The sequence below is a fragment of the Dermacentor variabilis genome, chromosome 9, assembly GCF_050947875.1.
Source record: "Dermacentor variabilis isolate Ectoservices chromosome 9, ASM5094787v1, whole genome shotgun sequence".
Lineage (NCBI taxonomy): Eukaryota > Metazoa > Arthropoda > Arachnida > Ixodida > Ixodidae > Dermacentor > Dermacentor variabilis.
In genome coordinates this window covers 115,437,658-115,464,903 of record NC_134576.1, presented here as the reverse complement: position 1 = coordinate 115,464,903, position 27,246 = coordinate 115,437,658, and the positions used below count along the sequence as shown (strand labels likewise).

At 43.9% G+C, this 27,246-nt stretch overlaps 2 protein-coding genes across 6 annotated transcripts in view; one reads left to right on the top strand and one right to left on the bottom strand.

The window, feature by feature from the left end:
• The window catches only part of LOC142557328 (uncharacterized), a 65,789-nt gene extending 56,920 nt beyond the window's left edge, over window positions 1-8,869 (top strand). For all 4 annotated transcript variants that reach the window (XM_075669084.1, XM_075669082.1, XM_075669083.1 and 1 more), the window contains one exon: window positions 1,535-8,869. In XM_075669084.1, the coding sequence (XP_075525199.1) occupies window positions 1,535-1,599 (65 nt within the window). In that variant the 3' untranslated portion in view covers window positions 1,600-8,869. The remainder of the gene's footprint in view (window positions 1-1,534) is intronic.
• An 8,136-nt stretch (window positions 8,870-17,005) lies between these two features.
• On the bottom strand, window positions 17,006-26,990 carry LOC142557327 (cytochrome c oxidase subunit 6C-1-like). 2 transcript variants are annotated; one of them, XM_075669079.1, is made up of 4 exons: window positions 26,891-26,990; window positions 25,728-25,893; window positions 23,247-23,318; window positions 17,006-17,083 (listed from the first exon to the last, which is right to left on the bottom strand). In XM_075669079.1, exons 2-3 carry the CDS (start codon window positions 25,880-25,882, stop codon window positions 23,249-23,251), a joined length of 225 nt encoding a protein of 74 aa, XP_075525194.1. In that variant the 5' UTR covers window positions 25,883-25,893; window positions 26,891-26,990; the 3' UTR covers window positions 17,006-17,083; window positions 23,247-23,248. The 2 variants fall into 2 exon arrangements, with proteins under 2 accessions (XP_075525194.1, XP_075525196.1); XM_075669081.1 differs by lacking the exon at window positions 26,891-26,990 and adding an exon at window positions 26,753-26,864.
• Between the last annotated feature and the right edge of the window lie 256 nt (window positions 26,991-27,246).

Here is a 27,246-nt window from a genome sequence, read left to right as displayed (position 1 = left end):
TTTGAATATATATTATTTGCCGTGCATTTTACTAACCCCTCCCTTCAGTTTTCTGTTTTGAATAAAATAAACATTACTCCTTACTCTCCAAACTGGATTAAGACTTTCTTAATTTTTAACATGCTTACTAAGAGAGCATCAGGCGACATGGTGTCAGCCCATCTTGACATAAAACAAAGTTCTGTGTCACTCAGGGAATTTTGCAGAGGCACTCCGAAAAAAACCCGCAAAACTCAGGCAAATTGAAATTGTCAACTTGGTAGACAACCTGCTCTCAACTCCAGTATGGGAGAAGGCAGGAAAGGAAAGTTTGCTAAAGAGAGAGGGTACCTCTTATTGTCAGTGAAGCTCGCTGCTGAGCCGTGCTGCCTCAGGGGCCGCAGAAACTAGCACGAACCTTTCGCCCTTCCCATTGAGAACCACTTCTCTCTCCTGGTAGCGTGGCTTTGCAACATTTCAATTCCTTCCATCTTCTGTAGTGTACCAATTTGCAAACTTCTTTCAGTAAAATGCTTTCTAGAGGACGAGTTGCAAGCTCCAGTGCATAACGACGTTTTGGTGGGGCCTGGTGGGGGGCCTTTTAATTGCGTAGCGTTGTTCACTTTACAAATAATGCGTGTACTGGAAGATTTTATTTCTACCTTGCTGTTTCTTCTGTAACCCACTCTCCCCTGTGATGCTAAAATGCCATGAGGGTAAAACAAATAAAATAATAAAGTCCAGTTATAAATTATTTAATAAAATATCTTTTAATTGTTTCTTCTACACATGAATGAAGGGGAACAAGTTCTAATTTCCATAATGAACGATGCAAGAAAGGTGGGGACTAAGAAAGGAAATGGACATGACAGACGCTGTCTGTATACCAAAGTTTATTCAGAAGCACTGATTGATTAATTTTAATTCTAATTTCTCTTGATGTGGAATGGTGTTTAGGCATTATAGGCTTAAAGGCACACTAAAGTGAAAAATGATTTCTTCTACATCAGTAAATTACCATTCTACATAACCAAAAACGCCACTCTTACAACGATAAGACGTTTGGTAAGCCAGAAAAAGCGCAAGAACGAAATACGGGTGGCGATGCCTACTTGAACTTCCCGCACCTGGTGGCTGTGACGTCTTGGATTTTGATGGCATCTTCTAGGGCCTACTAATTATATATAGCAGTACAGATTGACTACATTGTGTTCTAAAGGAACCAAATAATAAACTCAGCAAGTTTCGGGAGCCTTTATTCAGCCAGCGCGGCCCTAATGCGAAAACATACTTTGGAATCCCTGACGTCACGCTGATGTACCGGCGCTGGGGTTTCGGCGCGAAATTCAAATAGCGATAATTGGACCTTCATTTTCTCACCTAACAATCAAACTATTTTTTTTAAATGACTACCTGCAGGGTTCTCAAACCATGCTTCATTAGTCCAAAGTGATTTATTGTTTCGCCTTAGTGTCCCTTTAATGAAACGATAAGTGCTCAATTGAAACTGTGCAGGTTCACAATTTCTTCTTATCATTCACTTTGTTCTGTGCAGACCCCCAGCAGGAGGCGGCAGCCCCAAACAAGCGGCGGCGCTACTCCAAAGACAGCCATAGGTAGCAACCACCCACGGGGCCTTAGGAATGCAAAAGAACACACCACCATGTACACACGTGATCGCGCGTTACACACACACACACACCGAACCCAAAAGAGGACACTGCTGTTGCTGTGTGCTACTACTGCTACTATTGTGCTACCTGCTCTGTACCACTACTACTACTACTACTACTACTACTACCGCTGCTGCCGCTTCTCTGCGTCCGCGGCGGCGTCCTCGCATATTTTCCACCGGGGAGCCGTGCAAAAGAGGTTGCGCCTCACTCGTTACATTCACTCTTAGTCCTTCCGTTTTCTTCTTTTTTTTTCTTTGTCCCCCCTTCCTCCCAGTTTCTCTGCTCCTTGCTGTCAACGGTCTCCTGCTTTTAAGTGACTGTTCAGCAGGCATGTCCGGTCCAGGAAGGTTGTTCTCTCGTAGAATGTTTAGGTCAAGCATGCAACTTTCGCTGCCAAGAAGCCGGGCAGCGCTAGCGGTAATGGATAGCTACCGTTTTCTTGCCCAAGCCAAGAGGAAGCAAATAGCATAGAGGCAGCGCCAGATCCTCCTTTCATGTCATCTAGCTTGCCATATTTTTGTAGCAACACAACACATTCCTGCTGTGGCAAGGAAGAAATTGGGCGGGGCTCTCTCTCTGCACAACAGAGCTATGCCGCAGGCCCACATGCATAAGTGTGTGGTTTGTGATTTCATGGCCCAGCTCATCTGAACTGCAGAACTTGAAAAATTTGAAAATTTTGTATGCGCACAGCTGAATCTGTCTGCCCGCTTGTGTTCATGTTGTTGTTGCACTGAACGTTGGTGCGTGCACTCGTGGTTGTTGACTTAGCCTCGGGTGTGGCCATTGTGCTGCTTGTGTGAAATGGAAAGCGTTCTTGAGGGATGGAAGAACCAGCCAGATAGTGCATCGCGACGCTGACATTTGTTGCAAGTCACCAATAACTGGACACGACATTTTGAGAAACCTCTCGCTTTAAATTTGTTCTAACGCGGCACATTCGGAGATGATATGCATCTTTAGAATTTTAGGCTAGTTCCCTTTTTTTTGTATCTTCATTGTCTTGCTCAGTCATTACTGTGACTTTGGGCTGCCTTGTTCTTTTTATATATGCATGTGTGTATAAACACAGGCATCACCTATGGAAGATGAACGGCTTACAGTTGTGCACATGACCATATTAGCTTTGTTGACAGGTGCTGCCTTCTATAATATGAACTCCCATCCCTTTATATAGATAGGTGCTAGCTTTTGTGCACAGCAATGCTGCATTTTCTTGCACTCTATGCCTAATTTAGAGAAATTGGCTTCTAAAACCTTATTCACGAAAAAGAAGTTCTTACATTAAATTTGTTCGCAACAGCAGGTACCAGCCACTCGTGGCGTTTGACATTTTGTTAGCGGTGGTGGCTTGCCGATGGCCAAACAGTTCTTACTAATGATAAGCTCTGAAATTTGACCCCGCTTTTTTAAAACAAACTTATTAAAGGCTCCCTGCACCCAGCCGCTCTGCACTGATTTCTCTTGGCTTTGCGGCAAGAAAGGGGCGAGCTTCTGTATTTGGGGAGAGGGAGTCTGACATTGTCACAAGCATGTGACGAGATAGCGTAGCACGAGAAAGCATGCAAAAAGATGGAAGGGGCAGATTCGAGTTGAGGTAGCATCTGGTGGCCTGAAAAGCAAATATGCTCTGTCTTTGTAATATCCACAGTGGCATCTCTTGTGGCCACCAGATGAAAGCCAATGTGTAACAGAGCCACATTGGCAGTTTGTGATATGTTACATAGCTATACATGTGATGGGCGTCAGTCAACTTGCAAACTTGTGACGCTATATGGCCTTGCACGTGACAGCCACAGAGTAACCATATCTTGTGACATTATTTGGTCATGCTGGGAGAACAGCTTTTTCTTTTAACGTGACACTGTTTAGCCATGCCAGATGACAGCCAACATGCAACCACCATTGAGCTATCCTGGCAGTTTGTGACATTACATGGCCGTGCATGTGACGCTATCTGAACTTGCATGTGACTGCCATGGGAGTCACTTTTTAAACTTTTACGTTATGTGGCCGCACACTTGATGGCCACCAAGTAAACGTCAGTACCTTGCGACGTTATTTGACCTTACTGGAGAACAATTTCTCCTTCTAAGTTACATTATCTGGCTGTGCACGTGACTGCCACGGAGTCGCCTTCTGGAGTTTGTGACGCTAGTTGGGCCCCTATGTGACGGTCACCAAGTCGCATTTGGATCATGTGCCTATGCCTGGCCATGCTGGAGAACAGCTTCTGCTCTTAAATGAGACATCTGGCTGTGCCAGTGACTGGCATTGAGTCGCCTTGAGAAGTTAGTGACGCTGTCTGGGCCCGCGCGTGACGGACGGCCTGGCTGCGCTAGAGAGCAGGGTTTCTCAGTGTACTTTGCTTCACGTACGGAGGGTGAAAGCCGGCGGACGTCCCTCACTGATAGGTAGTGAAGTAATTTGGGCTTTCTTGAACTCTGTCCTGGGCAAATGACAGTTGTTGAGATATTAGTGACCAAGGGGCAGATCCTCTAATGACTGACAGTGCTTAGGCCGGTCGCGATGCAATGCTTCATTTTATTCTCTGTGACCTTTTCCTACCCCCCCCCCCTTCTATTCCTTTCTCCCATCCTAGTGAGATATCTGTGAAACATACACATACACACACAACAAAAAGAGAGAGCTAGTGAAAAAAGTTATACATAGACGAAATTGGATGATGTACTATATCTGTGTACAGAAATGTGAATGACACTAAAGAAAGGTAGGCAAGTGTTATCTCTCTGCATATAATAGTTTTTTGTCTACCCTTTACTTTTTTTTTCCTCTCTTGTCATTCGCATTTATTTTCTTGTCTTTTTCACCATTGTGTTTGTTTGCATAGGTGCGTGTGTGGATAAAAAAGGAAGGGCGTAGAGGGTTTTTCTCTCATTTTTTTTTTTTAGTCTCTACACGCTTTTTGCTGCCATTGCATTGTAAATACGTCATGCCATGTAAACATGTGGCGCATTGTACAGAGAGTGCAGAAACTTGTGTTGTTGTTGTGTGTGTTTTTTCTTTTTCTTTTTTTTTGCCATCTTCGCGGAGGCAACGGAACCACAGATGAAAGCAGCGAATGTGACATGGTTCCCACATGCCGACAACTGGACCATTTTTGGGTTCAGTTCATTGCACACGCCTGTTGCAGCGGAAGTCTTTTTTTTTTAACTTTGCAAACCTGCTTACATTATATTTCTCCTGCCCCCTTGTACATCATTGTTAAGTCATACATCCAGTTTGTTCCCTCTTGTGCGCCCCCAAGAGAGACGAGAGCTTTGACACAGATTTTCATCAAACAACCATGCACGCACGCGCCTAGCATGAGTTTGTGTTACTGTATATATAGAGAGAAAGATCCAGTGCTTATGTTATTAGTTTCTGTGTATTTCTGACTCTCCCCCTCGCCTCATTTTATTTTTCCTTGCTGTTGCCGAGTCAAATATTTGCTACTACTTCATATATTTTCTCCCTCCCTTTTTTTCTTGGCAGGTTTTGTGGGAATCTGCGTGTTCTACATTTCTTCATACCTGTCCCCCTTTCTCTCTGACTTTCTTTTCCTGTTTCTCTACTCTTGTCATAGTCCTCACGTCCCGCCACCTCCATCAATCGTTCACACTTGCTCTCGTTTTTACAAGAAAAGTCATATTTCACTCTCCCATCAAATTCGTGTGCTATATGTTTTTTTTATTGTACACACAGAAAGAGTCCAGTTAAGGCATTGAAATAACGGTTTTCGTGCCAAGGGAAAAAGAAAAGAAAAAAAAAAAACAAGGCATTTCGATTGAGGTTGGATGGCAGGCAAACTCTTGGTTTCGTGACTTATCTGTCACAGTATTTGTTGGGAGAAATAGCCAGCCTTGTGTGCTTCCTGAAGCTGTTTGGAACTTGCAAATTCACTCTGCATCTCAACTTCCCCAGGTCGATTTCAAATCACTCATTTGTCGCCCTTTTTTTTTTCTCTGTTGTCGACGGTTGACTCTATTTAACTGTGTTGTGTTGCACAATGAACAAATTCACGAACGCTTGTGGCGCTTAGCTATAGTTACCTTTCTCCCCTCTCGACACCAAGTGCGGGCTGTGATGTTCTGTACTTGCGTGAAAGCATGGCGCTTGAATGGCAGTGATATAGCTGGTGACAGCCTAGGAAAGCACCACCGTCCAACTCAAAAAGACAGCTTGCGCACATGGGCCAGCCAATGGACAATATGCAGAATTCCTTAAGCACCCTTTCTCGAACATCTGACGGCCCAAACCAATATGCTCACCTTGATGTCGTAGAATACTTAAGCCTTTTTTTTGGGCCTAGATAAGTTTTTAGCAGTAAAGGTGAATTACGTAGTACTCTAAAAGAGCAAGAGACTGAATATGGCAAGTTTGAGCAAGTTTGACTGTCCCACAACGGCACAAATGCAAAAAAACATTGAGGTCCGGGCACATCATCTTCGCCTACCAGAGCTCAGGCACTTGCATGAAATTAAAAAGAAGCTTAACCCGTGCTCTTCATTTTCTCTGCTGATAATCAATTTCTTGCTGCAAGGTTAATGAAAATCGCTTTTCAACAATGCTTTATTAGCTTAAACTGATTTAGTGTAAGTGTCCTTTTAAAGCCAAAGCATTCTTTGAAAACTTGGATTAGTGGGGACTGGAGGGCGCAAGGAATGGTGTCACTGGTTTTGCATGTCGACACCTTAATTACGATTCTAGCCCACGGTTCACCATGCTGGTTAGGTCGGACTAGGTTTGTGGAAAGAGCGCGCTTGCTGTTTTCTTGCATATTGTCCTATTACATTCACTCATTCCCTCAACGTCATGGTGAAGGCAAACTTTTATCACTGTCAGAGTCTCTTGGCAACTGTGTTTTGGGTGCGCACAGTGAAGATGCAACGTGGGTACCGAATCAAATTGAAGCTTGTACTGAATTTTTAGGTGATTGCCGACTGTAGTCACCTTTCAAGTGATTATGTTAATTTCAAAGTAAGCAATACTTCTCAAGTCGCCCACTAGCAAGAAAAGCCATCGTTGAGGCAAGCCTCCAGTGATAAACTCAAGAGAGGTACCACGACTTTGAACGAAGCTGCAAACAGAACGTTTCCCAATTAGAACTTTGTGTTTTTTGGCAGTAAGGGGGTTGCTTCCTGTTTAGTTTCAGCGAGTCTTCAGTAGAAACTTCAATTTGTTCTTCCCCCTGGCTACTAAACATATAAATAATTTCTGATGCACGCGTCAAAGCCCTTGGAACTCCAGTTTCAGTCATTCACATGAAAAAATATATATATATATATTAATAGTTTTCAGTTGAAGTACTCCAGCATTTGCACCAAAGCACCTATTACGTTTCTCAGCATCAAAAACAAGGAGGTAGCCAAGTGGGCGAAACGATTGCAGCATGCAATGGGGAGTACTGAGGGCCTAGGCGCATGTAGGCAAAACGGCAAAACATATAGTTGCGAGACTCTCAGTGGTCGTAAGCTAGTTACTTGCATCGCGTCAAAGAGAAAAATGCCCCGAGATTGTGCTCACAGAAAAATATCCCCTTTCTGCCCTGCAGGAGCGGGGCGAAAGTATGTGAACGCGCAGCTCTTGAGAACAAAAATGAAAACTACACCAACTGAAACTGCTCAGTGTAGTTGTTAGCCAAAGCCTTGGTGGTAGTGAGGGGGGGTTGAAGCACGAGGCACGAAGTGAAAAGGTACAGAGTGAGAAAAGTAGAACCGTTGGCGCCTTTTGCTGTTGATGCATTTTTCCCGCTTTACCCGCTCACATGGTCCCGCCTTGTCGTCTCATAAAATCTCTTCCCCCCTCTATCTATCTTTTTTTTTATTCTCTAGCTTCATGTTAGGTTTCCTCGGAGGCTGCATGTCATGTACATAGACACAATTTCTTTTTTCTCTTTCCATCACACCGCTCTCTCTCTCTCACTTTCTGGCTGCCCACTGTACAAAACCATTTCCGGGCAAGATTTTGTTTCTATAGTTGCGAGAGCGGGTACCTCTGAGCAAGATGAAAAGGCCTTATGATGATGCAAAAGAGAGAAAGAAGATAATAAAAGCATCACCTCCCGTTAGGAGTAGCAGGGCGATGCTGCCTTGGTTTTCAGCACTGACCATTTTATATTGCTTCCCCCCCCCCCCCCCACCCTTTCTCGAAAGAAAGTGGTGGTCTTGAGGAAGTGTCCCTGTAGACTTATTTCATAGGTTTGTTATGCTGGGCTGCCCGTTTCCTGCAGAAATTTCCATGTATTTGTTCCCGGCAGTCGACTTGTGTCGACTGTTCAGCAGTTTGCCGTCTCCCTTGTCAGCGGGCCTGCCGGTTAGTTTGGTTTAGACAGGTGGAGCAGCTCGCATTTGCCAACAGAGGTAGAAATGCATGGTTAGTGCACGGCCCATTTCGTTTCCAGTGACAGTACTAGTAGATTGAGAGCATGCTCAATTGGCCCACGAGAGCATGTACTGCCAACTACAGCAGGATCTCCATTATATGATGTGTAAGATTATCCAGAACAGCAACATCAGAATGTTGTTATTGGGGCTATTTCCCTGTTCTCTTCCGTGATGCATAAAATCTGGAAACTGAGGTAACCATGGTTGTATTACAATAGCAAGGTTCTGCTGTAGTTTCATTCAGTCAGTCGCTCAAGCTGATTTGATTGGTTACTTATATGTAGCCACTTCTGATTGGAAGGCCGATCAAACATACTTTTGCGAAAGCTTCAAAGTTGAAGACTGTATTCTACGCTTCTGCTATTTTTTTTTTTGTCTCCACAGTCAAGCGAGTGCAAGTTGCTCTGGTTCACAAGCGGGCCTAAGGCATCTCAAGTGCAACCCATCACAGGGCAGTGTAACACTGGGGTATCACTGGTGTAAAACAGGTTCATCAAGCAGGGCTCAAGCGTGAACGGCTTTTCTTCCTTGGCTCCCTTTTGCTGCCTCCCCATTCCTTCCCTTATATTTTTATGGAACTCCTGTTTGTTTGTTCTTACCTTCTCCTCAGCTATATATTTGTTGTTGTTGCATCATGCTTTCCACTTTTTTTTTTTGTCAGAATCTTGTAACTGCCTTGTGAATATATTTGTACATTTGCTGCAACATCTCTGTATAGAAGAAAAAAAAAAGAACCACAGACACTATGCCTGCAGATTGTAATGAAGAAAAAAACTTTTTATGGTTTGTTGTGAGTTTTCATACCGGTATTAAAAACTGTCACTTGAACATGCCTGTGTTCAGATGGATATTTTTGTGCCATTGCATACTGGAAGGTACAAAACATAGAGGCAAGTTTGACTGGCACACTAAAGATGATCACAGTAAACATAATGATGCCACCACATCGGGTTCACTCGACATCGAACATCTGTGTGCGCCGCTACCCAGATGCTATATACGCTTTGTACTCATTTATCGATGCGTTGAGCCCTCCACATACTAACATGGATGGTAGGCCCAGACCACAGAGCAAACTAAAACTCTGTACTTTAGACAACACGACAGAATTGATCGAATTATCCGGCAGACCGAATTAAAACGAAGGATAAACATCCAATCACGCTACTGGTCAATTAACTTTCCTCTGAATCAAATCTGCACCGACAACTAACGAGCACACCAGTCTTTACCAAAAAAAAAAAAAGCTTCCTATTTCGGCAGTCGCCAACATTATGAAACCACAGAATGGGAATTTATTTACACTTGGTAACCGTCGTCAATTTGTAACAGTTTTTCATTGCTCTATATAGACTGCAATGTGTACTCTTTTGTGCTGACCTCTTGTGTTGAGCATTTCTTTATAGACTCTGCAGCAGTTGTGAAGGGGAAGCTCCCTTAATGCTTGACTAACCAGTTTGCCAGTTCACCTTGCGATACATGGAATCCTGGGAGCACCTAAAACACATGATGCAATTCGCCGCTAGCTTGGCGTGTGAAATGCCCTTTGAATTAGCCTTCATAATAATAAAGGTGTGCACTGGCATTGCTTACATGGTGGCCAGACCACACTAAATGCCTCTACCTGTGCCCAAAAGCGGAAGTGTTTTTTCAAAAGTATGACGAAGTGCAGCGATACATGAAGCTCGTATTTCGTAAACATAGTGAGTCTGACAGTTGTGTAAGCATTGCTTCTTCCTTGCAGCTTCTACATTGCACAGCCCAAAGATGAAAACAACTACGTCAGCGGTTATCTGTGTGACGAGTGGTCTGACACGTGCGCCACGTTTTTCAGTGTGTTCTCATGTCATTTTTAGGGTGCGGTTTTCAATGCAGTCAAATTTCTAGTTGAAGACTCAGTGTACTTGGAAGGAGCAGAGGTAGAATATGCTGCTACTTCAAGTTAATCTAGTATGCAATCGATTAATTATTGTTTCAGTCTAACTTTCACTAGACAGGCAATATTTCATTATCCTTTTTTTTTTTTAATCTATTCCTCAAAATCCAGTGACCCTGCTGGAAGATACTGTATCTACTCGATTCGAACGCGCTCTCGACTGAAGCACGCGTTTAGATTTCAATGATTGAAGAAATTATAAATGCAATATGTCCTTAATATGCTGTGGGCAGAACCATACCGCTATGGGCACAACGTACGAATGACGCTGGCGTTGCTCAAACGCCGTCTGCTGCTCCGGCGGTCGTGCCGGTATTTCGGCCGTGATGCACGTTCCTTTTACTATGCGCCAACGCAAATTCTCGAAAATAAGAAATAAAAAAGAGATTTGCGAATGTTTTGTATTAGAAAAGTGAGCTAGAGTAGGAGAAATTGTGCAGAAAAGAAACGCGCCGTGTAAGTACAGCTGGCAGACTGCAATTTCTTGCCTCCATTACCTCCATTAAACAGAATTTATAAGATTTCTATTTAAAAAAATATGAATAAATTGAATGCATAATAATATATCAAAACATTTTAAAAACCTACATGTTTACTGCAGATAAGGGGAAAAAATGATGCAGCCGAATACATACACACTGCGAAACAGACGGCAGCTTGCTTCAGCCGTGGTTGCATGTAGCTTTTCAGAGGTATAATTTCTGATGTTACGGTAAACTATACTGTTGATTGCCATTATTTTAAAGACATAGGATCTTATTGCGGAAGCTTCGAAGAGCTTTCTGCGACGAATGTGAGTGAGGAATGGATCGATGCTGTTTCAAGGAAAGGTGAGCGTTATTTTTAAGTCTCGTTTGTTGTCGACGGGAGTTGAAGGCTTGCAACAAGTTGCCCAATGCAATAAAACTTCACTGCTTTGTGTCACTAAAATTCGTCGCTAAGGTGATCTAACTCGCGATCTTTTTCAAGATACCAAGGTATAGTTTTTTTTTTTTTTTTTTCGCATGGCACAGTGGCAGCATGTAACGGTTGTGCAAAAGAAATGTGTGCAGCGAAGTAGTGTGCGTGCCAGTTCGCTTTATGAACTCACGGGGCAACTCTAAGCTTTAGAACGTGCGGTTATCAGTTTGTTCATGAACGGGCACGCTGCATGGTTTTCAGCTGTAATGCGCGGAGAATTAAGCCCGCGTTACAAATTGGACAAGGAAAATATTGAATTCTGCAAAAACTATACGAAAAGGTAAAACGATGTAGTGGTTGTGACCTAATCCAGTTTCGGGCACTCAGCTTAGGAGCGAAACGACCCGTCACAGTGCTGTGATACCGAAGCATGAAGTCGTCAAATATGCACTCCGTTCGTGGTAGCAGGAGCCGGCCGGAGCCGTTCTCATTCCAGCGCTACGGTGGCTAGTACCAGCGCCGCCCGAAAGCCCCGAAGTACAGTACACTGTACCCGAAGAGTAGCAGACGGATGCATGGGTGGATGAATGCTATGAGCATCCCCTTCGGAACGGGGTGGTCGGTTGCGCCACCAAGCGAAACATAAAAGCGACGTCAGCGGCGACCTCGTTTAGCAGAAGAGCACCCCCCGCATCGGCGTGCGTATGAATTATTTATCTATTTATTTATCCAAGATACCCCCAAAAGCCCTAATTACGAGGGTATTACATGTGGGAGGGGGGGGGCAGGCATTGGTCACAGATTGTACTTATACATAGTACTTGTACAAAAAAAAAAGCATGAAATAATAATAGAGTGAAAGCATAGGCATCATACAAGATGAATCACAAATATTGCACAGAAAACATTAGTACATATTAGGAGAACATAAGGTAACTGTAATGAAAAGCAAACCTCAACAGACATCACACAAGAGAGAGAAGAAACACTGTGAAGTCCCAAAATAAGATTAGGTGGCAAGACGGGAGCGAATTAGATCTTGAAACATAGTTAAGTTGGGTTCAGTGGCAATGTCTGATGGTAAGGCATTCCATTCAGTTAATGTGCACGGTAAAAATGGATATGCACAATGCAATAACTAGCAGTTAATGCGTTCGACTATATGGATGGTCACAACGTGGAAAGACAACTTGTAGTGACTGAAAGAAATTATAAAGAGGTGAAGAATGGTGATAAACCTTATAGAAAAGTGATAGGTAGGAAGTTTTATGGCAAAGTGATAAGTTGTACAACTCAGCTTTATTCTTTAATGAGGTGACGCTGGTGTAACGTGAATAATCTGAAAAAATAAATCGCGCAGCACGATTTTGCGAGGCTTCGATATTATTGATGATATAACTTAGTTAAGGATCAGAAATGGCAGATGCCTATTCCAATTTGGGACGGATTAATGTGGTGAATGCTAGTTTCTTTAATATGCATTGGGGCTTCTTTTAATTATGTTTAAGAAGTCCGAGAGTACGGCTAGTGGAGGCAATAGTAAGGTTGATATGATTATACCATGATAAGCTTGACTGAAGATTGATACCAAGGTAGTTGTAAGTTGTGGTGAGTGCTACAGCGTCGTTATCAAGGGAGTAGGTGGTTGAGTTTCGTGGCTTATTGGTGAAAGACATGAGGTTAGTTTTTGAAATATTTAATGGCATTAACCAATTAGAACACCATGCACATATCGCATCTAGGTCAGTTTATAGTAAGTGGCAATCAGCATTACGTGTTACACATTGGTAAACTACACAATCGAATAGTCATATTTTTAACGTCGTGCAACTGGGTAAATAATATAGATTAGAATGAGTAAAGGCCCAAGTACACTACCTTGTGGAACTTCAGATGTGACGTAAGCATAACATGAGTTAGAATTGTTAACTGATGTAAAGTGAATCACAGCTGAGAAAAAAATCTGTGATCTATACAATCATATTTCAGCGAATGTTAAGTTGTAAAAGTTTAAGTAACAACCTCTAGTGTTTAACGCGGTCAAATTACTTAAAAAAATTTTAAATATTGCGTGAACTTGAAACCCAGCGTTTATTAGTACATGTATGTCCTTAATAAATCCGGTAAGTTGGGTGTCGCATGAGTAGCCCTTGCGAAAACCGTGCAGACGCTTGAAAATAATGTTATGGTCTTCAAGGAAATTGATGACCTGTCTGTGTACGATGTGTTTGAGTAATTTACAAATAGTGCCGGTTAAGGAGATGAGATGATAAGTGGAGAAGCACGATCATCTGACTTAAAAATGGGTATTATTTTAGCTATGCGCTATACATTAGGAATGCAGCCAGTTGATAGTGACTGGGAAAATAGAGCGGTTAACATGGAACAAAAACTGTGATTTATTCTTTAAAACTTTATTATTGAAGCCTAGATGATCGGCACTAGAGCACGTTTTAAGATTGGTTAGTAAAGATAAAACAAAGCTCACCGATGACTACCTTGTGCATAGCGATTCCATCTAATACCGTTAATGTAGGCAATGAGTTAACATTTCCATGAGTGAGAATTGTTAAAATGTATTGTTGAGAGCAATCTGAATCGGAGATAAGAATATCACTAGAATCAGTAAGACTGGTGTCAGCACGAACTCTAGGGTTCACCACACGCCAAAACCGACAAGTATTATTTTTCAGCATGGTGACAAGTCATGAGCAAAAAAAAGGTACGATGAATAGATTTTAGCACTGCCTTATAAGCCTTTTCACATGCTTTGTATTTGTCATGTGCACTCGTGAGACCAATGAGATTGGCCTGCCTCTATAGTCTCTTGTTATTGAGCCGCCAAAGCTTGTTGGTAAACCAAGGAGGACTACTTTTGCAGGAAATGGATAACATAGGAATGAACTTGTCGACGATGTGACTGAAGGTGGTTTTAAAGAGGACCCAGTTCTGTTCAATGGAGCGTGCATGAAACTCATGCAGAAATTGATCAGAAAAAGCTGTTAATATTGTGTTAATTATGTTAAAATTGGCTTTACCCGAACATCTTTTCTTTTTGGCAAGTGTCCTTTTGATAGCAAAAAAAGTTGATGCAAGAAGTGATAACATTATGGTCAGTGATACCTTCATGCGTTATGTAGAAAAATATATCAGGATCGTTAGTTAAAGCTAAGCCTAGTATATTGGCAGAAGTTTAAGTGGTTCGTGTTGGTTGACTAATGAGTTGTGTTAATGAAAAGTCAAGACAAGTGCTGAGAAAATAATTAGATTACTGATTTAAGAAAAGAAATATGCCAGCAACCATAAACGATAGCTTTTTCACTATTGCAATTATTCGTGCTCAAATCTACCGTGCATGTCACCTCAAGTAGCTTTTCCTAGCAAAAAAAAAAAAAAGGAAAGAAAAATCCGCCCCATTCCACCCTACGAAAGTGGATATACAGCGAAACTGTCGCTGACGTTAGATGACGTTACACGTAGTTACACAAGCGGCACTACCACCACAAGCGGCACACGTCATGCACGCACGTGTGCGGAAGTGCTGCATATATATATATATTCTCATTCTTCCGCGCCCTAGCTCCGCCAAGCACATTATTGAACTAAATGAATGCTTGAAAGTAAATTGCGTCATAAAATGCGTAAAGTACAACTTACACGCACAGCAGACACGATAGCTTCAGATTGTGATTCGAATGTACGAGAAAATGTAAACCTGTTATGTGGAAACTCAGACAAAGCCCTTTTCCAGCTATTGTTTGAGGTCCGTCTAGTGGCCGCAGCCACTAGGTGGCAGTACCGTTAGCACAGCATACATCATTCTTGTAGGCCCTCCACCTAGCGCAAATATGTTATGTAACTAATTTCTCAAAGTAAAATGCGTCAGAAAAATCGTAAAGTACAACATAAACAACCTGCAGTCATGAAAGCATTAGATTGTAGTAATTCGAATATACGAGAAAACATTCTATTACACGAAAATTCAAAGACAAAGCCTTCCAGCTGCCGTTTGTCTTTGGGTAAGCACGCCACAAAAAATCTCAACCAATCAGAGGCTAGCATCTTCGCTGTAAAATGCGAAGGTTAGAGGCGAGTAAATACGGCAAGTCCTCCATGGGGCCACTCTTCAGCCCATCAAGGAGTGCCTTGCACTCGTCCACAAATTTTGGGAATTTATCAATTATTGTTAAAGATGACTTTTGCCAGCACAATCCTCGTTTTACAGCAGGAACTAGTCTTACCAGCGTAGATACAGCATTAATGGCTCAAGTACGCCGATTCATGACCTACTACAGTGCGAAACAATGTGTGAGTGAGTGAGTGAGCGAGTAAAGACTATTTGAAAACAAGGTATTGACAGATGACTTGTTAGGCAGCCACAAGCGCCTGGGCGGCTTCTTCAGCTCTTTTGATGACCTTGGCCTGCAGGTCAGGGTCGGAGCTGAGCAACACGGCCTCCCACTGCTCAGTATTACTTATATCGAGATTTGTGTGATTTTCTGCTGGGCACGACCACATAATATGGAACACATCCGCTTTTCTCTTACAAAGGTTACATGTATTAGGGTATTGGTCCGGGTAGTAGGTGATAGGCTACGGGGTTGGGGTAGGTGTTCGTCTGAAGTAGTCTCCAAGCTACTTCTTGCCGCTTGTTAAGCGATTAGTGTGCTGGCGGGTACACTGCCCTGGCTGACCTGTAGTGCTGAGTTATTTCCTCATAACTGACCATGCGATCCCTCTCTGATCCTAGCGTGAGCCATCCGGGTGCTCGGTTGGCGAGTCCTCGAGCAGCGGTGTGGGCGGCATCGTTGCCGGGTAGGGAGGAGTGTGCTGGTGCCCAAATGATCTGGATTGGTCGTGGGTGTTGGTTGGTGTCTAGTATGTGTTTTAAGGGAGCCGAGACCTGACCTTCCGCAAAATTGCATACTGCTGCTCTGGAATCGCTAATAATGTAATGACAATGTGTAGAGGCTATTGCCAGATCGATAGCCGCCTCCTCCGCTGTTTCAGAGCTTCTGGTGCGGATTGAATCACCAGCGCGTATTTGACCTGAGGAATCCACCACTGCAAGGGACACACAGTTGCGTTCTATGTATTCTGCTGAGCCGACGTAGACTACGTCTTTGAAGGCGTGGAATTTCTGATGTAGGGCTTTGGACCGCTCAGCCCTCCTTTCCTTGTGTAATTTGGGGTGCATGTTTTTAGGAAGTGGATTAATTTTGAGATGGCGCCTCTGATTGTAAGGAATGTCTGCTTAATGTGTGAAAAAGGGACACACTAAAAGTAACTACACAGATGCTATCTGCTGCACAAACAGAAAAATTTGAATTAAATGAGCGAATTGAATTTATTTTTGGAAAGGTAATTTCTATTATGTAAACACAAGCCTGTGGCATGCATGCCCATAAGTTCGATGAAAGCTTTTGTGGTCAGGTGGCATGTTACAAAAAGCAAATAATTAAGGTCACTGCCCAAGTAAAATTTGATATTTTGGCACGCATACTGGTTCCTTGTTCACAACGCAGCCAACACAGCATCGTATGCGTAGCACGTAACATAGTGAGCGGATAAACTTCAACCACTACATCACATGTTACGGTTTAGTGTTGCCACATGTATGCTCAAAACAGCACCAATGGTACAGGCAACACCTAACACTATCAGCAGAATGCGTGCATGGTACGAAGCCCCAAGTTTATCTCTGCCCCACAATGTCGCATGCTACAGCGTTACAAACTGTTCGGCAACCTTCATAAGACAAAAACAGTCCACAGAAAATCAAAAGTAAACATATGAACCAATCACTGCATTGTGCTCACTGCATTCTAAGCAGAATTGGGTTCCAAAGTGTAAATGTTTTTACTTGACTAGTGACCTTAATTCCTCTTTTTTTTTTAACACACACACGCTCTATGACACTTTGCCGCTTAGGAAGGCAGGGTGCATCCAACAAGACATCTAATATACGCTTTTCACTGTGCTGCTGCATAACTATGATAAATCATGACTCAGTACGAATGTTACTGTATGCTGCTGAAGTGCATTTTCCTAGAACTGGGAGACTGAGACATGGCGGCTGCACGTGTGCCTTTTGCAATAGCTTCTATAAAAGGAAACGAAACTCTTGGTCCTGACGTGATAAGTTTATTATCTACACCATACTGTGGCCCCGCCAGCAGGAGTGGATGACAACAGCTGTGGATGCCCTGCAAATAAAGAATCAAGTTGCTGTAAAAGGGAGGCTGTGCAAAAGACTGACAAACAAATGTAAAAGCTTATTATAACAAATTTGTATCTAGCACGAAAATAACTCCGTTGCATGATAATCGTTCAGTACATACTCGTTACATGCTCATATCGGCAAGAAACATTTTAGTTTTACTTTGCTATATTGAGGTTAACTGTAATGACAAAAATCTAACACAACTCCAGTTAAACTTTGACTTAAGAAAGTCGATAGGATCCGACAATAAGTATTTCCTCAAATCTAGACATTTTTAAAAATTAAAAACACTTTAAGCTAGCTTGTGTGAATAACGCCATTTTGCAAAAGACGTAACTGTTGCATTTATATGCACTTATTGTAGACAGAAAGCTCGCTGAATGCATCTTGTGTTGCTTCATGGGAATGGCAGACTAACAGGTAAATGGCATTCATCACCTGAACTCAAATATGGAATACCCCACAATGTTCCTACATTTATAAATAAACATTGTTAAATTGAGCAAGGCGTACAGTTGACTTCGTTGCTTCGAGGTTATCAACACATTAGACCATGAATATGTGTGGGGAATCAAGAGCACTTCTTTAAATAAAATATTAATATAAACGTGCTTCATTAAATCAATGCACACTCAAGGCAGTGATGACTAGTTTACAAAGGACGAAGGGATAAATAAAAAACTGTGCATCACTGTAAGTCAAGGTACACATAGTACACCGGTGTGTACGATTGCTTGATGCTCCATTTGGTCTAGAAGTAGGGCCCTTTGTTGTTGGGATTGTTTCTTTTTTTTTTTTAAATGGGGCTTAAAATCCTGTACCACATTTAAAAATTCAGTGCGTTTCCAGTCTGTGAAAAAGGGTGACCAGCAAAGCTGTGAATGTGGGCCGCTTACTGGCGAACTGCAGGTCGGCCCGGTATTGCACAATATTTGGGATCGGCCAACGCATGGGTAGTGCTTAACGCCTGCTTCACCTCCGCCGCGAGTCAGCCCGGCATTTCACTATCTTCTGGACCGGCCCACGTTTGGAGAGTGCTTAACGCCTACTTGAACTTCGCCGCGGGTCGGCCCGGTATTCACTATCTTCGGGATCAGGCCACATATGGAGAGTGCTTAATGCCTGCTTCACGTCTGCGGGTCAGCCCGGTAGTTCACTATCTTTGGGCTCAGCCCATGTATGAAAAATAGTTGGTCTATGTCCACGGAGACTAGATCTGCCAGAACCTAGCCATAAAAACCTTTGCTGTAAAAGGGAAACTGGGGAAAATAGGGATTTTTTGGGGCTGGCACAGCCAGAGTCTTCCTGGTAACTTTCTCAAGCGATTAGCACTGGCAATGTTCCCCTTTTCGACACATTTTATTTAAACAAGCGAAATAACAGGATGATATATGTACTTGTAAAGAGTTGCTCGTAAGTTATGCAACAAACTTGTGTTATATAAATGTTTGTTGGCAATCACTGTTAGCACTTTTTAAACAAACTGCTTAAACAAAAGAAAAAGGTGCGCTTGGCGATCTCTTGCTTAATAATGTTCTCTGCACTTCTTTAAAAAAAGGAAAGAAAGCGAAAGTAATAGTGCACACGAGCATGCTCTGCAAGAAGTGCGATGCTTACAATTACAAGGTGTTCTTTAGATACATTTGCTTTTTCATCATTTCTGTATCCATCCTGTACCTGCCACAGTTTTGAACACACATTGCAGTCAGGAAAACGTCCTCTTAACTTCACAATACACAGCAACGTAGACGCCATGTTTGCTAGGTTGAGGTAACGGGGAGGTGGCATCTTGTCAGTAGGTCAGCACACGAGTGCTCTTCTCGGGGCTTCGTTCTAGTAAATATCCTTTAAACTCATCCTTTAGAATATGTGCTTTGGGGTGAATGCCAGGGGGAAATTGGGTTTAACCCAATTTTCATAAATCTTATTCAGAATGCAAAAATTGGGAATTATTGGGTATGTGGGGATGCTCGACTCTCGCACATCCCCTGATGTTTTCCCCACATGGCTCTTGCATCTCCTGGAATCTGGATTCTCCCCGTAGCTAAGTGCCAGCAGCGGTCGTGTAGTTGCAACATATTACAAGAGACGGTGTGAGTGTTGCGCTGCTAACGCCGCCTAATGGCGGGATTAGATGGCCGCGAGGGGGAGTGAGCTCTTGCTCTTTGGCTCGGGGTTGGAAAGCGGTGCAGACATTACACGCGTGTATCGATCCATGCTTTTGTGAGTGTCTCACGAGGCCTAGGAGCAGGACACCCGAATGGACGAGCACGATCGTTTGAACGGCCATGCACTGGTCCAGCATGGGGCGAACATATCCAGTCGCAGTGAGTCAGACTTCCTAGATTTCTTGCGTGCCCATTGGCACGTTCTGCGGATAGCAATTTGGCTAGCAGGCATTAGTGTATGAAAGGCGCAATAAATGCTCTTGCGATTATTTGCACTACTGTGTTGTCATTCCTCTCTGTCCCTAGAGCATGCGCGAGACCCTGCAGGTTTTACCCAAAAATGAAAAGCTAGAAATTCTGGAGTTTCATATGCGACAACCACGATGTGATTATTAAGTATGCCTGAGGGGAGCGAGAGCTCCGGATTCATTTTGACCAGCTGCGGTTCCTTAATGTGCACCAAATGCACAGTACACAGGCGTTCTTGCACTGCACCTCTCTCGGAATGTGGCTGCCATGGCCGGGATTGAATCCGCAACCTCGAGTTTAGCAATACAACACCACAGCTACTGGGCTACCCATGGGAGGTTTACCCGAAAACGAAGGACCCTATAGCAGTGGCGTAGCAACAGGGGGGGCCGGGGGGCCGTGGGCCCCGGGTGCAAGGAGCCAGTGAGGGGGGGAGGGGGTGTCATATGCCTCTGAAGACACCCCTCTTTCCGCCGGCTACACCCGGGGAGGGAGGTGACAGAAGACTTATGGGCCCCGGGTGCCAGACGACCTAGCTACGCCACTGCCCTATAGTATTCCTAATCCCCGAAGCTGCTCTCGAAGAGGCCGATGCCCCAAGTCATGCCCAATGTACTTATTTCTGCCATTCCTTGTTGCCCATCCTTCATGTAAAGTCCCCGATAAGGGACCTTCAAGATATAATCTATGTAAGTTCACGGACGATTACGGTACTCCCTAATGTAAAAGTTGAGTGCAGCTGTGTACATGTTTTCATTTCACGATATATTGGCTGACACAGACAGTCTCTCTTGTGGCACACTGCAACGGAGCGAAGTGTCGCACAACTGCTTCGATAATCAGGTGATTGCGAGGCAGCGCGTGGGTGACATGTGGGTGTGATTCTCAGCAGCCGCCGCAATCAGACTTCTGCTCATGCAGCGCTTTGTTTCCATGAAGCAACGCATGCTACTCTTGCGCCATCTCGTAGCTATCGTTGACGCAAAAGCAGTCTTTCATTTTCCGCCCACTGGTTCCACTGCGCACTGCTCCTCCGCTTTCCTCTTCACACTCCCTTCACTATTGCTGTCTTTCATCCGCGCTACCAGTTCACTCTCATCCTTTTGCTGTGCTCATTCGCTCGGTTACGAGGACGCCGAGGGACGACGACACTTGTTGCAGGATTGGGGGCACCTAAGAGCTGTGCTTTAAATTTAAAGTGTTCTGTATTCTTCGAGGAGCCCTCTACAGAACCACAGGATGTCGTTGCACTTTATTCTCAATTGGCCTGAGATTATAACTTACGGGTTTTAAAGGCCAACTGCAAGTAGATTCACCTGGGTGATGCTTAGCATATACTATCGCATATACTATCAATGTAATCTTGGCAAAGCTGCGAAGCTGTTAACTGTCTAATTTTCCTATTAACAGCCTTTAAATACCGCCTAAGCAGATGATGTGTGCAGCTGGCAGTGAGTGGTAGTGATGTGGATATGGCGAAAGTCCCAGAACCGTACACAACTGCTGATTTCTCAGTGGCACTTACGTGCCGAGGCGTCCCGCATGCTCAACATTTGGAGGTTGATGGGTGCTTCTCTCAGCACGTTTTCTTGTTGCACACGATTTGCAGTGTTCCAAGAATGCCGATGCGTTGCATGGCAATTGGGTGCTCAAACACGCACTCAAATATGAGCGATGACTGTGCAGTACAAGCAGAGGCAGGCCGAACACATCTTTCCTGTCCCAGCCTTCAGGGTGAAAGCGTGCACCGCAGCAGAGAAGTGCGACGCGGACCAACCAACATGCACAAAGCATGTAAACTGCACTTAATGAAGCTGCACAGGCTGCATTTCGCAAGCACAGACTTACCCATGCAAGATCTGTTTGCCAAACGCTTTCTTGGCATGACTATAAGTACTACTATAAGCCGCAATAGTGCACCAAAAGTTAAGTTGCATTAATAGGCGATATTCTTAAGCGGCCATTTCCGGTAGCGCATCATCTTCGAGACATTCCGCATGTTTCTGCATCGGATGCGTCAAAATAGACTAACGAAAACTTTTCTGAAACAGTGCCAGAAACACTGTCAGCAGGAGCCATATGCTGCATTTGTCATGAAGGAGAATGCGATGCAGTGAGGATGATGTAGGTATGGCGGCAAGCCGTGCAGGAATGTGATGCCGCTGGAGTGAAACGGCTGAAACTTTACCACGGTTGGAGTCCGGCCTGCCTGGCCGTGACTTTACACACACTTTGCGCCAGGCCCACAGCCGAACTAGAGGGTAGACCCCTCCAGCCCGGCCGTGCCGACCCTCGGTTATTTCTCATCCTTTACAATATACGGCAGTAGTCTGATCAGTCGACTCCTAAGGTAGCTAACGTTAAACCAGGTTAAAGACATGGATGCACTCCGGTGTTTCCAGTGTTTCCGGTGAAGTTCGATTACGTCACGCCGGAGACGCTAAAATCGCTAAAATGTTATCCTCTGTATGGTTCAGTGCGTTAAACATAGCCTGCAGCAGCAAGGCAATCAATTATTGCGACAGCGCAAGTGCACGGCTAGTAAGCACTTTGCTGTTTGTCAAAGGTGCAAACTCCACACGCTAGCTTCAGTGAACCTGAACTGTATATATATAGGCCAGCATACTACTGGTCAGCCAATCTAGCATGCGATGCACTCTGCTCCAGTGGATCCGGCATAAGATAGGACATGTTCTATTCCAACACCAGCCATGCTAGACTGAAGAGTGCCAAATTTTGGCCAATGTAGTGTAACTGTGCCACATGTGGATAGTGTCCGCATTACACGGGACAATACTGTTGTCTTTAGCTTGGTAACCCTAAAGTGCTCTTCATCTTCGAGCGGAGACATAACTAGTTGAGGCTCTGCTTGTTCAACGTAGACAACCAGATACAGAAAACCAACTTGACTCTTGAGAATACTTCGCATTAAAACAATGCGAGCACGCAACGGCATGGGCACAATACACAGAGCAGCTAGCAGAGTATACTAACTCTGCGGCTAGCAGACATGCAGGAACTGTTTGCTGATACACGAGAATGGTATACATGCAAGGGAAGCAGATGGCTTGGGCACTGGTTTTCTACTGTTTAAATCATACAACTCTACTGGCTACTGGTAACGGCGGCGTTTTATTTCAATTTCGGCATGTAAGACATCAATTTTTGTGACGGTTTTGTGAAGCACCCACTCGCACTTCAAGCGTAAAGATTTCCACAGAGGCTACTGTGTGCCTAAATTATCTGAAACAGGACTTCTTATCTATTCCAGAATTTCACTGCAGTTGGCCTTTAATGTGAAGAGCTACAGATTAACTTAGTCCACCTGTCGATTCTCGTAAGGAGCCCACTGCGAAGCGATGACACGCTCACATGCCAAGAAGCTTGCCTTCTCTTGCTTAGTTAGCCGGTTAGCATAGTGTGTATCATGGCACATCACTACTTCTAAATGGACCGCTGCGTTATTGCTTCAGATACAGGCACAACACATCCAAAGAAAGTGTATGATGGAAAGCACACAGGTTGTACATTGCTAGAGCAGCAATACCTCCTCTATTTTTTGCAAAGTGCGTCGCATGTTAGCATCACCAGCTTGACCCATAGAGTGCTCTGGCTCATTTGTTGCAACTCATACCGAACTCGATAGTACATGTCCCCGAAACACGCAGAATATATTATCTCCCCCTTCACTTCCCTCTCCCAAGAAAGAAAAAAGGTGTGTTTACTTACTGTCAGTTCCCATAGCGCGGTAGCACACCAATTTCCATCATTTTCTCGCACTCGGCTTCTGCATCATAGTTCCTAAAAAAGTAAAATCCCAAGAATGTTGCACATGGTGAATGGCTGGAGTAATGGTATGAAAGTTAGCCACAAGAAAATCAACTAGGTGCCATATTCTGGGTCTATAACTGCAGGTGATATCACTTCCTATGGACAGGAAGTGACAGAATGCACACTGCTTGACTTAGGTGTTGCCTGGGATGCAGTGTCATGCGAAAAGCAATAGTACCATCAAATGTGACGAAACAGGAACATTGGAGCCACCTACTGGAAAGTTCCCATTAATAGTAAAACGCTGTTGACAAACCATGACATGCCTTTTCAGTGTTCATTTTCTGAGCGGGACAGGATTTCAAACTCAGCGGTTTACTTGCAAATGCAGCTCAATCAAGTTTCTCAAGATGCAATGTACGGTAACTCTCTTCTGCATGCTGGTTTGTGCCTTTGGTCTGGATGCTTGTGTTGACTGCTTACTATAAACAGACTGAAGTACTTTTGATGTACAGATGTGGACAAAAGTAATTGGAAGACGAGAGCTGTGGCCAAACTGCATTCAAGTGCCCTTTTGCAGTCTTGGAGGAAAGCAAGAAATTGGATTACGCAAGCGCAAAGTCCGCCGCTTGTGGCCAGTTTGCACTACTCGAGCTGTTTCTATACATGTACATTGAAGCACCATTCACAGTGTTTTCAATTTGGAACGCCTCCCAATTAATATTTTCTACATCTGTGCACAGTCACAGTGTTTAAGAGAAGTCTTTGGAATAGCTGGATTTAATGAAGCCTACCTACCTGCCTTATTGGTGTTTGATAAACAACTTAGGCATTCAACTGTTGCGCAGTTGCAAATCAGCCAATGATATTGCACTTGTTAAACTATTTTTCCATTGTACACCTATAGGAGACTGTCGTGTGGCCTCTCTCCCATTTGGAGTATGCATTCCGAGTGGCAGAAGATGTGGAAAGACACATTTGAATGGAATTCGGAGTCTCCCATTACTGCGTGCCTCATAATCAATTTGTGGTTTTGGCACTTAAAACCCCGAAATTCGATTACAGACACAGTTAGGCATCAAATTGTTCCTGTCTGATAAGTTATCTTGAAGCTTCCATATTTTGAACTCTTGTTTGAAAGCTGTATCTTCATATATTCATTTCTTACTGTAACACAGCACTAGGTTCTATGTTGCATTCATCTTATATCTGCCTGACACATGTGTAACCCTCACCCCCTCTACCTAAGAACGAAAAAGAAAAAGTGCAGAACAAACAGCAAGCACATCCTCACAGCCGCCAACACAGATTTTAGCATGCTTCAGGTGTTGGCAATAGTAAGGAGAGGGAAGTTTTTGCATTAACTACATGGCAAGTATTGTGTTACAAGGTAACATTATAGGGGCAAATACACAACTCTCCAGCTTGGAAAATTCATATAAACACGGCAGCCAGTTATGTTCACTCATTTCCATGACATCACAATAGAGGTGAGCTTCTATATGTGTGTGTGTGTGTGTGTGTATATATATATATATATCAGAGTCTCTCGAGAACTGTGTTTTGGAATGTGATAACACAAGAGGAAAGGCAAGGTGTGGTTTAGTTGCTGGAGCCTTTGTGAATGAGCCTAAATACCCGGCGCCGGCCAGAGGACGCTTTCATTTATCCCAGCACTGCTGCCGACACCAGCCAATAGGGCAGCAAAAAAAAAACAAAAAAAAAACAAAAAAAACTGACCTTCCAAATGCCAAGGGATGCTTATCTGAGTGTTAAGCACAGAGCTTTGCTCAGTCCAAACCACAAGCTCGGTATAGTACTCGTGCTGCTGTGTTCGAGTGCGACCCTTGCCTTACAATAAGCGTTCCACAGTGTCATTGCACTGCTATTAACTGCGGAAAGCTTCAGCGCAAGCTGCCCATAGTATACACGCCAAAAAACTTGGTCTCTCTGTGGCAATTACGGGAAAGCCAGAGAGACAAAGTGCATACAAGTAAGAGCGTTCCTTAAAAAAATTCTCATCCGCATTAGTCTAGGCGGGGGAAAAGAAAGCAAACACAGACATCTAAACAGCAAAGCAAGACAATCTACACCACTGAGCGTTAAACTAGACTCATGTTCTTGCTTTTTCTTGTCCACGTTTGGGCAAATACAGAACTGTCACACGAGGAAGCTACTCTGTTTCAGCATGTGTTCCAAGAAGCAGAACAACGTCAACGCTGCCAGAACACTTGGTGCAGTAACAAACATGCAGAAGCTCTGCCCCAGCAGCTTTCCCTATGTTGCCACAGAAAGTTGTACACAAGTATAGCCATCACTGGAAGTGTGCCCCAACCAACCACTTTCACAAGCTCTCTCTCCATAATCGGTAATGTATTAAGTCAAGCAGAACCACACGGCACAAACTTCTCGCCACTGTACAGCAAAGGGTTCTCGTACTTGTAGAAGTCTGCGTAGCGCTGCCTTCGCTTGTTGACCACCAGGTAGCGCCAAGCAACACCACCGATGGCACTCAGGGTTAGGCAGATGGCTATGTGCTTCCGAAGGTGGCTCTTCAGGAGACCGTGGAACTGCGGTCGTGCCAGCTGCGACATGATGCCACGCGCTAAAAAAAAGGAGAGAGAAATCGATATAAAGGCTGCGCAATTGCTGTGGTTTGAACGGCTTTCCGACATCCATCACACTGGCTCTCAAAGGATGGGGTTTTCCAACTTAGGTGCCCTACAGAGATCGATATTTAAGATGCAGTGAGTGTTAGTGAGTTAAACCCTGCAATGATCAAACACGGTTCCACATTAAAAAAAAGGAACAAGTTGTTTCCTTGTGTGTGTGTGAGTACAAAGCTATGAAATACTATACGAGCTAGAACTTGATTAGTATAGCGATTAATTAGTTATTGGTTTGTTGAACTATGCACCAGCTAAAACTTCACTACAGCATACCGAAAACGCAACTACTGGCTTTGCATTAAGTTTCCAGCACTTAAATCTACATATTGAGGCACCGCATTTCGGCGTAGCGTATATAATACGTTAGGCATTACAGGGTTAACAGAGGGTGACCACGCCATTCGTGACGACTGCTAACGTGAGCAACATCGCCTTCTTCCTTCTAATGCGGCACTGAGGAATTTTTCAACTATCGTCAGCGCAGTGCACTTATGCAAAAGCAATAGGGGGGAGGGGGGACACGTAACCCTCAATTTAGGCAACACAAAATCGATCTGCGATGCTCGTAGGGGATATACATATATATATATATATATAACGGCAGTGTACAAACACATGACTGCGCTCAACGCACGGTTCTACCCATGCTCTGCCGCGACCCGGGAACGGTTAGGCCTCAAAAACAAAACAGAGTAACCAGTCTCCTGCTCGTGCAAGATCACCCTCGCTTGGACTTAGGCGACCGTTCTAACTGCTGCACTAAACGAGAATGGTCGAAACTAGCACGTTGCTGACCTTCAGAGAGTCACCCCCGGTAAAGCACAAGGTGCTAACGCACGCAATCAGTAAAGCATAAACGGACAAGGTTAGATTACGCTGCAACAGTTTAAAGATTCACCGAACTACAAGGCAACCATTTAGCCGATAATTTACCTCAGATAAGGACTTTCAAAGCAAGACGCGCACCGCACGGAAGACGAAACACCTCCGGCAAATGGCTTCCCAGCACCGACACCAGTACCGCATATTCGTTCACCTATTATTCTCTGTGATTTGACATAGCGTGCTTTATAAACGTCTATTAAAGTAATTAGTTTTATTTTTAATTACTACCATATTTCACTGTACAAATAAGCACGCATCATTGTTTTGTTCTTGTTTTTCTGTTATTGCGCGACACTTGTGTCGGGCGCCGCAGGCGCCTTTTTTGAAAATGAAAATTTTCGAACGTCATTGCGTTTCGTTCTTTCGCGGCTTTATGAGCGACACAAATTGTACCTTCTGCTCAC

Coding starts and splice junctions, on each gene's coding strand:
- LOC142557327 (XM_075669079.1), bottom strand. CDS start 25,882: ATGTCGCAGCTGGCACGACCGCAGTTCCACGGTCTCCTGAAGAGCCAC. Junction 23,319..25,727: donor CGCTACGCAGACTTCTACAA/GTACGAGAACCC, acceptor TTACTTTTTTAG/GAACTATGATGCAGAAGCCG.